Below are 13,814 nucleotides of genomic sequence, written 5' to 3' on the forward strand. Positions count from 1 at the left end.
ACTAACAATTGCACTAGAAAAACCACAAATATCAAACCCTAATTTGTAAATTCATCCAATATTGGAACATTAGCCTAAATTTTCTGCATAATCAACTCATTATGCTCAACTAATTGAAGTGAAACTGAATTTTAAGACCAAGCAAAACAAGAATCAATAATAAACTAACCTTGACAAAAGAATAGAAACAGAGTCAACCGAGGTAGGGAAGACGATGGTCAGGGGCGACTACTATTGAAGAGGAGGCGAGGAAGGTGGTGGTGGTGGTGGATCCGCGCGGTGAGAACTCGTCGGCAGATTGCGTTGGAAGGTACGGAGTACTTGCTTTGTTCGAATAGAGAATTGAAGGGATTGGAATACCTAGCCCGCGGTGAGAAGCTGTAGTGTTTTAATTGTTTTAAAATTTGTGAGGACATATCTGTTAAAGCGAACAAAACAAAGCCCGCCCCTTTAGACTAGTATCTAATGAGGCGGGCATAATAAAGCCCCCTTCAACAGGTTCTATTGAAGCGAACTCCATAAAAGCCCGCCCCAATCTGTTAGTAAATTATTTGACCCGCGTTGACTAGATGGTTGTTGAGGCTCACTTATATATGCCCCCCTCAACAAGGGTGCTACAACAGGGGTTTTTTCCACTAGTGAATGCAAGTTTGTTAAATACGGATTTCGGTTGCACCCGTATGAGAAGAGATAGTCTACTTTACAAGATTGTATGAGGTTCTAACTTAAAAGATACTCCGTATTGCAATAAGGGAAGTAGCCTCTGCTGTTATCAATGTGGAACACTCGATCACAATGTGATGTTTCGTAGGTCAGATCTTAACAAAGTTTCATGCATACAAGTCAAATCTGGACCTGTTTTTTAACTATTCAGATAATGGAAGCAACTCCAAAACATGAGTCCGTTCAACAAATTGAAAGTTAAAAATGCTCCGAAGAAGATGCATCAATTGAATTCTATTTGTAAAGGCTATCAAATGCGTTGCACTAGGGGAAAAAACAAAGGGAATATCCAACTTAAAGTTAAGGTTTAAACGACCAACCAAACGCATAATAAGAGCATTCAATTGCTGGATGCCTGTAGCAATTCAAGGAACATTATATTGCAAACTTACCTAAGGTCACTATAGCACAAATTCTATTCATTTCTTTTTGTCTTCTGTTGGAAATTTTATTATCCTAATTCCGAGGTTTCTTGCTACTTTCTAACTACATACTCCGTAGTTAGAAAGTAGCAAGAAACCTCGGAGTAATTGATATACTTGAAAGCGAGCGACATATATACAACGAGACGCGATAAGATGTGATTTTATAAAACAACTGAGGTGGTACTTTTTTTATTTTTTTGGTTGAATTTCAGTTTAGTTTACTAGCATTCAGTTTTAGTTCAGTTAAGTAAAGTAAAGTTAAATTCAGTTAAGTTCAGCTCAAAACAACATACCCTAGCTCTCCTACGTATCATTAAATTTAGGCTTAAAGGTACGAGACTTAAAAACTACATTTTTAAGTTTAGGCTTAAAGGTACGAGACTTAAAAACTACATTTTTTTTTCTAGACAAATGTAGTACACTAGTACGAGTATTAGTGTGTAGTACATATATATATACATTTCTTTTCTTATACACCTAAAATCTAGAATAAATTAGACGAAATTTGGTATCAGGTTTATGGTGTGGCCTCGCAAGTCGCAACCTATACCAACTTAACATAGTTGGCAGCCAGAACATGATACATGCATAATTGCATAGGGTTTAGAAAGAAATGAAATAGCACGAGGGGGGTTTAGTTGTAAGAAATATATTCGTGTCTAGGGCGGGCAATGTAACAATGTTGGTGTGCCTCCACTTTCAAATCATGCATAATTGACTCGCACCAAATTATTCCTTTTCATCTCTTTTGTTCTTTACGTTTGATATTTTGCGCGGGTTTTAACGACTAATTAATGTACATTGAGATTTATCTATTTTTATTAGTTAAACCAGACAATTACGTCTATTTATAATGTTTTCACTTTTATCAAAATTCTGATATTGGGAAAATGATAAAAATTTAATGTTCCAATGGGAAAGTGTGAAAGGTTAAATGACCCAATGAATTTAATTGGTTAAGTAATCATTAGACACAAATTTTGATAGAATATTAAACATTTATGTGATAATATAAAAAGAAATGTAAATAACATTTTGGGACATCAAAAAAGGAAAACGTAAAGAACAAAAAGAGACGGTGAGATTGAGTAGTATTTATCAAAACATGCATATTGTTACAAGCAATAATAATCGTTGGATTGATTAATCTGTGATAGATGTTGATCGTTGGATTGATTAACCTGTGATAGATGTTGGTTTAGTAGGGTTCCTTCTTTATTCTTACCTAGTAAAAAATGATTGTCCTCATAATATATTGACATTTTCCAAATTGTTATGAAATTATGATGCATGCATGTGTTAATAGTATAGTGTAGTCTGAGTAGGAGACAAATAATAATAATATGGCAAGAATGGAATTGAAATGGTAGTTACTTTATACTTTTCCACAATCAAATCGCGTGCTTGAAGAGCCAACACCATCCACGTACTTAGACTCCTTTGCTTTGATCAACAAATAGTTTTTCAACAACATACTAGATATTTTAAATAGGTCAAGAATATTACACAAATATTATATTAATCCTTTAAATAATAATTTAAAATTAAATTCCAAGTAGAATGATCTATTTTATAAATCACTAGATTATGAACGTGGCTAAGAAATTTCAGCCATGCATGCATGCAAAATTAGAACATACACACTACTACCAAATTAAAGACGTTTTCGCATTTATTGATAGCTACTACCAAATCTTTGATTTTGTCTTGGCCTCCAAAATTATGGACAACAAAATTCAGCATTTCTATTCCTAGCTTTTCGTGGTGGACCACAAAGAAATTTCATAACCCTAGAACTACCAATTTTTTAGTAATTGTACGCCCATTTTAGGAGTTAAGTTAATGTTTGGAGACTTATCTTTTGAGTTTTTCACCTTTTGGGATCTGTACCTATTCTTTTCACCTTTTAGGACTTCAATTTCACTTTCCGGTAAATTAACTCACATTTAACTCACCTTTAACGAAAACGTGAAATTATATATAAAAAAAAAAAATTAAACCATTTAAATAAAATCTGAAAGTTTACATTGAATTAATACTTCCAAAATTTGTACTTTGTATTTATTTAGGAAATATATATTTTTAACATATACTTCATCCGTTCTTATTCACGTGACACAATTGAAATTTAGCAATATTCATACACTCTCTTTTGACCGAATTTTGTTACTTATGCGTCGGGTAAATATAGTCACGTGAGATCTTGTTAGAAACATATTGATAAACTTTAGAATATATATACTTTTTATAATTTGTTTCTTTTACAAAATTAAATTAAGATATTAACGATAAAAGAATGTACATAGGAAAAAGTGACTAAAAAATTATGTCAACTAAATAAGAACGAAGGAAGTATACAATATTATTAGAATTAATAAAAGGAGAGAAAATAGTTAATATCATAATTTATAAATTACAATATGTAACTTACTTCTATAGATTTTTTTAAAAAATTAAGTACATTCACATTATTCTTATACTCTGTATGAATTTTATATTTTAAAAGGACATTCATACTCTTTTTTTTATTTTTTCCGTCATGTTTTTCCGTTTGCACCCAAAAAAATCGTCGTAACTTGAATTTTCTATTTTTTTAGTGAATAAGAGAGGCAAAAACACCCTAAATTACAGTACAAGTAGCTAGCTAAAATTAATGAAAATAAAGAAAAACATAAAGTAAAATAAAAACGAAAGCAATAACCAACAGTCTTTGACCAACAAGACAAATCCTCAATTTGATGACGATGATGAGTTAATACAGTTAATTAGGTGATTTGATAACGATGAGTTAATACCATTTACTATGATGATTTAAGAAATAAGTACACAAATTTAAGAAATTAAAATAGAATGTTAAGATTGTTGAGTCCGTTAAAATTGTTAAGATCACCATGCATAAGTTTCAAAAAAAGTAAAATATATGTTGAGTACGGTAAGAATGTTATCAAATGTATAGATTATTTTGTATAGGAATATAGATCCAACAACAATTAAGTAGTAACAATAATAAAAATATAGAGTACACAAAAATATATTATTAGAATTTTAGCAAAAAATATTACTTCAGTAATAAAAAAAAAAATTAGTTACTGATAAAATATAGAGAGAATGAATTGTTTTTCATTTCCTTGCTGCTACCTTTCCACAAACAAAAGTATATATACAGCTAGAGCCTAGTATAACGTACAAGCTAATTAATATGCTAGGTAGCTAGAACACCAAAGGACAGTAGAACTCCAACAGACAAAAATGCTTCGCTGCACTAACATGGGCTACGCCCTTTCATTGCTCCAATACTCCCCCTCAAGTTGGAGTGTGTAGGTCTCGGACACCCAACTTGGACAAGAGAAAGGCAAACTGCACACTGCCAAGAGCTTTGGTAAAAATGTCGGCAAGCTGATGGTTAGTACGAACATGAGCAGGAGCAATAACACCAGAAGTGAGGAGTTCACGGACGAAATGACAGTCAATCTCGATATGCTTTGTACGTTCATGAAATACCGGATTAGCAGAAATGTGGAGGGCAGCTTGATTATCACAGAAAAGGCGCACCGGCTGAGTATGGAATACTCCAAGGGCCGCAAGGAAACTTCTCAACCATTTTACCTCAGCACATGTGAAAGCCATTGAGCGATACTCGGCTTACGCGGAGGACCGAGAAACGGTGGTCTGCTTCTTAGTTTTCCATGAAATAGGCGACCTGCCAAGTGCAATAAAATAACCAGAGACAGACCGGCGAGAAACGGGGCAACTAGCCCAGTCTGAGTCGCAAAATGCGTAGAGTTGGAGGTCGTTATCTGCTCGAAGAAACAGTCCCTGGCCCGGCCTCGCCTTCAAATATTTGAGCACACGAATTGCGGCATCGTAGTGATCCCGACGAGGTGCTTGCATAAATTGAGAAAGGAGGTGAATCGGATAAGAAATGTCCAAGCGAGTCAACGTGAGATAAATGAGACGACCAATAATACGACGATAAAGAGCCGAATCCTTGAAGAGAGGGCTTGTGGAGGAGGCGAGTTTGTGATGTTGTGGCAGAGGAGTGTCGACGGGCTTAGCACCAAGGAGACCAGTTTCTTGTAAAATGTCTAAGGTGTATTTGCGTTGACACATAAACAATCCTTCCGGTGAACGTGCAAATTCTATGCCCAAAAAATATTTTAGCGGCCCAAGATCTTTCAATTGGAAACATTTATCCAAGTACTGCTTGAAGGAAGCACAAAGAGAAGGATTATTTCCTGCCACAAGGATATCATCAACATAAACAAGAATAGAGAGAGAGTCTCCTCCTTTCCGGTAAGTAAATATAGTGTTGTCGGCATGAGATTGATAAAACCCATAGGATCGAAGAGCTGTGGCCAACTTAGCAAACCAATTTCTTGGAGACAGACGAAGACCGTATAGTGACTTCCGGAGTCGGCACACTTTTGTAGGTGTAGCTGAAGAGAAACCCGGAGGAAGTTTCATATATACTTCTTCGTTCAAGTCGCCGTGTAAGAAGGCGTTATTAACATCAAGTTGGTGTAGTTCCCAATTTTTTGCGACTGCTACTGCAAGGAAAGTAAGAACACTCACCATCTTAGCCACAGGAGCAAATGTTTCAGAAAAATCCTCTCCTTCCTTTTGATGATTTCCCAACACAACTAGTCGGGCTTTATGTCTCTCAATTGACCCATCGGACATATATTTGGTCTTGTACACCCACTTGCATCCGATTGGGGTTTTACCAGGAGGAAGGTCTACTATATCCCATGTTCCGTTCTTCTCCAGAGCATCAATTTCCAGCTTCATGGCCGTAAGCCATTTTTCTTCTTTAGCAGCTTCTTTGTAAGACCTGGGTTCCACAGTAGCAGTAACAGAGGCAAGAAATTTTCTATGATCGTTTGAAAAAATATCGTAAGTGACATAGTTTGCTATAGGAAATCGCGTACCTGAGGAAGACGATTGACTGAGTGGTGATGAGGGAGTGGAAGAGGGGTGTATAGTACGGGCCGAGTGACATATGTAATCTGTCATCCAACTAGGAGGACGACGATCGCGTTTCGGGGGCAAAACAGGAGATGCGGGCTGTATAGACTGCTGGCCAACGTTCTCTACTGCACGTTGGGCCGAGTCCAGTGGGTCTGGACGCACACAGGAGCTAGGTGCAGGCTCAGGTGAAGGGACAGTAGAGGTGGGCTGTCTGTGTTGGGCATAAGGGCTGGTGGAAGATCCCTGGTCCAGTGCCACAACACTCTCCCTCTCCATGGTGGGTGGGTTTATATCATTTTCACTTCCTTGCCCAAAATCCCAATCCAAGAACTCAGTCGTATCTTGCGGAGTAGATATAATTGGAGTAAAATCAATGGGATTGGAAAAGGGAAATTGAACCTCCAAAAATCGAACATCCCGTGATACAAAAACATCTTTAGTTTCCAAGTCATATACTTTCCAACCCTTCTTGCCAAATGGGTAGCCAATAAACACACACTTTCGACTACGCGGGCCAAATTTATCTTTCCGCCGTGGATTATTATGAGCATAACACAGAGAGCCAAATACCCTAAGCATAGAGTACGGTGGAGTTTTTCCAAATAAAATCTCATACGGTGTCTTACCATCCAAAATGCGGGTGGGAGTACGATTTATAAGATGGACCGTCGTATGTACACAATCTCCCCAAAATTCTATTGGCAAAGAGGCTTGGAATCGAAGAGCTCGAGATACTTCCAAAATATGTCTATGCTTCCTCTCTACCCGACCATTTTGTTGAGGTGTACCCACACAAGAAGAGTTAAATAGAGTACCTTGTTCATTGAACCAAGGAACCATAGAAGTAAATTCAGTGCCATTGTCAGAATGCATTACTTTGATGTTCTTGTTAAATTGGGTTTTGACCATAGGAAAAAAATTTCGAAAACATGAGGGAACTTCAGTTTTGTCTTTGATCAAATACACCCAAACTGCTCGAGAGCAATCATCAACAATAGTAAGGAAATAGTGTGCACCGGAATTGCTAGACTTTGTATACGGGCCCCATAAGTCGCAATGAACCAAATCAAAAATGTCTGAAGCTTTACTATCACTCAATGGAAAAACATTACGTGTTTGTTTTGCCCGAAAACACACATCACAAGACTCTAGAGTCTTCTTTATTTTGCTATTACCACTTGCACTAGAAATAAAAGAGAGAGCTTGGCACGATGGATGCCCAAGACGTTGATGAAGAAGACTAGCAGATTCAACAGTTGTGTGATGAGAGAGAATTTGTTGAGTCACCGGCCGGAAAACATACACCCCGTCCCGAAATTCACCCAGTCCAATCGGCATCCTCGAAGTGCGGTCCTGTAAAATACACAAACATTCATTGAATGTCACAAAACAATTAGCATCCGATATTAAAAGACCAATAGAAATTTAGTTGCATTTCAATTGAGGGACAAATAAGACGTTTCGGAGAATTAATCCGGATACCAAAGTGACACTTCCTTGCTTCGTGGCAGTTGTGTGGACCCCATCAGGTAGACTGACCGGAGACGGTGTGATATCAACACAATAAAAAAGAGACTCCAGGTTAGCTGTCATATGGTGGGAAGCCCCACTGTCAAGAAGCCATTCAATCTTACCGTGTAACTTATCAGATGGTGGAGAAGCCTCAAGCAGACATTTGAGACGTTGGAGTTGATCTGTAGAAAATCCTGGAAGAGAGGAGGACATGGCAGATGTGGAGGGTTTATTATCAGACCCTAGGTGCGCTGCCAAGGCACTATTTGCAATGGCTGTGGTGCCGCGTGCAGCTTGTGTGTCTCCCCTTGCATCTCCACAGGCACCATGCTTTCTACCTCGACCTCTCCCCCTCGTGCCACCTTGAGGGAAACCAATCCTCTTGTAACAAAATTCATATTCATGTCCATTGCGATCACAATATGTACAATGGAGAGGAGGGTTTGTGATAGGACGGGAAGCAGACTCGGAGGTCGGACTCGCCTGTACAGCAAAGCTCGTTGCTTCAGTCTTAACATCTCGAGCACGAACAATATTTCGATGGCGCTCTTCTTGAGTTACTAGAGAAAAGGCTCTGTTCAAATTCGGAAGAGGTTCCATGCTCAAAATTTGAGTGCGTATGGCACCATAATCATCATCATCAAGCCCCATAAGGAAGTCATGGGTACGATCTTGCTCGACCCGCAGTCTGAGTTTTGCGGCAGCCTCACATGTGCACCCACAAGTGAGATCTTTGGAGCCGTATAAGGCATCCCAAAGGGCAGTAAACTTATTGTGGAATGTGACAATGGTTGCCCCCTTTTGACGGAGGGTGTGGTACTCATTCTTCAATTGATGAATTTTGGGGCCATTAGTTGTTGCATATCTTTCCTTCAAGTCAGCCCAAAATTCAGTTGCAATTCTGTGACTCACAACACTAGATTGGAGAGACTCATGTAAAGAATTAAAAATCCATCCACAAATTGTGGAATTATTAGACCGCCAGGCGATGAATTCAGGGCTAGTTTCATCTGTTGGTCGAGCAATATCACCAGTAAGAAACCCAAGTTTATTTTTACCCTCAAGTCCATTCATAATAGCTTTAGACCATACATCATAATTCTCCCCAAGAAGGACACATTTGGTGATCGACATACCTGGGCCTTCAGAAGGATGGAGAAAATAAATTGAAGAAGTGTCATGAATTAGTTGGGGTGCCTTTTTCTCCGATGCCTCGCCTCCTGCCATGGTGATTGATGATGCAAAGAAAATGCTTTAAAGGAATAAAGCAGATAATCAACCTTGATTGGAGAAAAAAATGGCGATTAATACTGGAAGAAGGAAAATATTTGCGGAAAAAAAAAAATCAGGATTTTCAAACCCTTGGCTGTGATACCATGATAAAATATAGAGAGAATGAATTGTTTTTCATTTCCTTGCTGCTACCTTTCCACAAACAGAAGTATATATACAGCTAGAGCCTAGTATAACGTACAAGCTAATTAATATGCTAGGTAGCTAGAACACCAAAGGACAATAGAACTCCAACAGACAAAAATGCTTAGCTGCACTAACATGGGCTACGCCCTTTCATTGCTCCAATAGTTACACAAAAATATATTACGGAGTATTAGATTATATTTTCTAATTGATTTTTTAATTTACAAGTTGAAAAGAAATATTTAATTCACCATTTGCTGTGACACGTGTCAGAAATTAATTGGCTTCTTATTTATTGCACCGCAAATAATATGTTGAGAACGTAAATTGACTAATTTTTTAACCACGGAGACTAACCTTTTAACCATGGGGAATAAAATTTCAGATTTATTATTTACTTTTAGCCAGAATATATTTTAAGGGTCCTCAACGGTGAAAAGAAAAGGTTTGGGTCTTTAACTGTAAAAATTTACAAAGGTGAAACCCTATTCTTTATCTTAACTCATGTAATTGAGATTTTGAGAGATATGATTGTTATTTTTTTTATTATTATTAAGTGGGGACTGAGAGAGAGAAACAATAATATATATTGGGTAGTAGGGATTAATGAAAGAGAAAGATTTTTTTTTTTTTTGGTGCGAATGAGCCATAAGGGCGGGGATGAGAATCGATCCCAGAATCACTTGGAACCGGGATAGAAGCTCTAACCAACTGAGCTATCCATCACTCTCAAAGAGAAAGAAAATATGAATATTGTAGAAAGTTAACAACCATAAAAATTATGGCATTTTTTTTATGGTCATAGAAATGATGCATTTTAAAAAATAACATCCGTAAAAAAAACAAGTGATACAATTAAAAAACCTGGAAGGAGTATGTAATTATAAAATTTTATCTTACTATCTACGTAGTACTTTTTAAGTTAAAATACTACTTCGTATATATCTGAGTCCCATAATCATTTAAGATACTCCTTATTCCTTAATTTGTAATGCTTCTTTTATAATCAGTTAAGGATAACGTAGTTATCCTAGAGGATAGAATATCATATGAGATAGAGTTATGTTATATGATATGAGTGATACTGAGGGAGTGTCGTTATGTTATATGTTATGTTATATTATATACCTAAACCCTAGATTACATATTAGGTAACATACCATATGTAGGACTCATATTAGATAACATACCATATTTAGGACTCTACAGAATATTCACAATATAATATCTCCTATATTCTATCTTAACATAATCGTTTCTATAGTTTGGTGGCTAATATACGTACAAATTGTTGAGGGGGTTGTTCAACATGAACGATGGACGCATGATGAAATGTATACGTTGTCTTAAAGAAAAATGATGAAACTTATGAGGTTGGTGAAAAATCACTTGAAAGACACTTGATCCCGAGAGTTCGATCTTTTACTTACTCTTTGTCCATTATATTTACATGCAATGTCATAAGATTAAGTCGAGTTGAAAACAATTGATTATCATGTACTTGTGTCCCCTTAGGTCAACTAGACTATCCTAGATATGTCAACATATATATGCAGTTATTGAAATTAAGCATAAATCTACTTTGTAATCAAACTGCCAGTAGGATCCTCCACCCACATAGTCTCTGGTTTTATTTAAGCCTAATACTGAATTTTGGATGTCAATTAGCTAAGTTGATAAAGTGTTGAGAGAGTATTATCCAAGATCTAAGATTGAATTTCTATCCCATTTGTTGCCTTTCCCCTTAGGGCTCTATCTCTTTACACCAAACTTAAAATCAGTGTTATGAGTAATTTGAAACGAATTGTAAAGGATAGAATTAAATCAGTCATGTGTAAGAAAGTAAGTAGACGAGATAGTGTCTGGTTCTTGAGTCTGTAGTAGTTGAGTGGTTCCTTGTGCGTGCTGGCTGTTAGGTGTTGTGTGCTTTCTGTTGTTGGCAGTTAGTAGTAGTGTGTGTTCATCTCTGTGTGAGATGGCTAAGCTGTATTGACTTTGATTGGTAATAATTATAATAGCTTGCTTACAAAAAAAAAAAAACATAAAATCAGTGTTAGAATTGTTGATGAGATCGATATAATAGATTTCCTTGACCCACTTTTATGTCCTCGTTTTGTAAGCATTACAATTACGAGTCCCACAAATTTGAAGTTTGGACATTTTGACTAGGACAAAATCAAGATTAAATTATCACATGGATGCAAGATCAGCTCAGGACAGCTATACGTATGCATGTCTTTAGCCCTTGGTGAGGGCAAAAGGTTTTTATTCATAATACGGGGCCAATCCGGGGACAAATATACGTATCTCTATTATACCTTTTTTTTTTGTGAGAGAGTGTCTCTATTATACTATTTCCTCCGACTTTTAATATTCGCAATATTTGGACTTTTTACATTATTCATATCAATTACTTTGACTATTTTTTATGTTTTTTTATATAAGATAAAACATAGTCATGTGATATCTTATTAGATTCGTCTCAATGTGTATTTTCAAAATATCAAATTTTATATTTTTTGCATAAAGAGAATTTAAGATAAAAGACCAAGGTATTGAATCGGCGTGTATAAAAATAACAAACGTTGCGAGTATTAAAAAAATGGAGAAAGTATATTAAGTTAATTCTTGAGATTTTATTACTACGTAGTACTTCCTCCGTTTCAGAAAGTTCTTTACGCTTTGGAAAATGTGTCCAAAGTATAAAAACTTTGACCGTAAATTCTCACCATTATATACATCAAAACGTTACATGTAAGATCTTGTTAGATTGGTGTCGGGATGTATTTTCAGAATATCAAATTTTTATAAATTTTTTCACATGCGAAATTGGATATATTAGTAGTTAAATATTACATTGGAATCCGTGCAAATAGTACCTGTAAAATTTTTTTGAAACAGAGATAGTACTATGTAAGATCATGTAAAAATGCACACTTGTCTACACAATATTTTTTTTGGTGCGATCTAATTGTCTATGCAATTATGATCATATTCTCGTTTTTGTACATAATGTCACATAACGCGTGTATAAAAATTAGTTAATTAAAATGATAAATTGTTTTTTTACCATCTGAAAAAATCGAAAAATTATTTTTACCACCTAAAAAATTAAAACTTGTATTTTACCACCTAAAAAAATCACTACCAAAACTTATATCATTAACGATGGGAAATTCCGTCGCTAAAGGTCAATAATTGTTGATTAATGACGAGATTTCCTGTCGTGAAACCGTCATAAAAGTTTGCCGTCGTTAACCCGTCGTAAAAGACATTTGTGACGGTTGCTCCCATCTTTGTTTGGTTGTTAGCCCCGTCGCAAAAGGCTTTTACGACGAAATATTTGACCAGTCGTAATTAGGTTGTCGTTAAAGATACAAATTCTTGTAGTGAATATAAACTTGTTTTTTACCACCTAAAAAAAATTAGATGAAACCGTTATCTGGAGGGCCACAATAACGGTAATATATCTAATAGTTTTTTTTTCTTCCACGATTTCATGTATTTAACTCTCTTCTCTTTTTCTACTTCATTCTTTTTGTGAATTTACATGATTTTTTCTCTCATTAATTCACAAAATTAACAAAATTCAATGGAAATGAAGAGAGGAGGGTGAAGGAGTTAAAGAAAATTGTAGAGGGAGTGTATAAAATTGGAGGAAAATTGGATTAGTAAGACCAACATAACGATTTCATCTTTCTTTTTTTCGTTTTTCAGTGTGGTACAAAACAAGTTTTAATTCCTTTAGGTGGTAAAATACAAATTTTAGTTTTTTAGATGGTAAAAAATCATTTTTTGAGGTGGTAAAATTAAAAAGGAAAATGATAATTATTAATTAAATTCAATTTGAACTAATAATTAATTATTTGTTAAAAAAAAAATTAATATGAATATTAATTAGTAGGCAAAATACAAAATCCACGCGTTTATGAAAGGTGGTGTCATAATTAAGTTGAAGTTCTTGTGTTATTGGTGAATTGACCAACCTTATGTTGATTCAGTATTCTAGTATTCTTCTTTCTATTTGAAAAGACTTCTTGGTATCCATAAAAACACTAGATTGAGAATTATATTGATCTTCCTATTATTTTATTGAAGATGAGATAATGCTGATTACATGGAAAGTGATTATGTGATTAAAAAAATTATTAGATAATTAGTCAATTTTTTGTTTCGAATATAATCCGAGATGTACTCCGATGAACCCCTATAACACTATTGTTAAATTTAGGATGAAATGTTGGGCAAAATTAGTTACTTGCAATGATTCTATTCCTTTTGGTTATGTGATCCATAAGAGCACTACAAATGAGGGAGGAATGATTAAATATGTGATCTATCGTCTACATATCCTCAATCGTCTTCATCACTAGGCCAAACTCTTCCGTTATATTCTAACACAAATAGTATGTAGTTGATGCAAGGTTATGATATAGAAGCCTTGGCAAAACTACAAGGTCGTGCTTGGTAATTAGAGGTAACTTTGATTTTTAGTTGGTTGCATTATCTGATTTGACTTGCTTATTGTATTAGCTGGTTTGACTTAGCGGTTTATATTAGTAGTATGGCCCGGCCTGTTCGGCAAAATTAGCGGTATCGGGAGCGGTTGAGTAGCGGGTAGCGGTTCGAGTAGCGGGTAGCGGTGAATGGTAGCGGGTAACAGTTAGCTGTCAAAGTAGCGGCTAACTGATATGTGTGTTCGGTAAAAGTAGCGGTTGATATTCTAAAATAAAATAAAAGGTAGAATATTGTTTAAAACTTTATTAT

General features: G+C 35.7%; 1 protein-coding gene across 1 annotated transcript; it reads right to left on the bottom strand.

Annotated features, from left to right (window-relative positions):
• Window positions 1-7,541: 7,541 nt before the first annotated feature.
• On the bottom strand, window positions 7,542-8,855 carry LOC130467257 (uncharacterized). The gene has a single exon (XM_056835717.1). It carries the CDS (start codon window positions 8,853-8,855, stop codon window positions 7,542-7,544), a length of 1,314 nt encoding a protein of 437 aa, XP_056691695.1.
• Between the last annotated feature and the right edge of the window lie 4,959 nt (window positions 8,856-13,814).

The sequence above is a fragment of the Spinacia oleracea genome, chromosome 2 (genome assembly GCF_020520425.1).
Source record: "Spinacia oleracea cultivar Varoflay chromosome 2, BTI_SOV_V1, whole genome shotgun sequence".
Classification (NCBI taxonomy): Eukaryota; Viridiplantae; Streptophyta; class Magnoliopsida; order Caryophyllales; family Amaranthaceae; genus Spinacia; species Spinacia oleracea.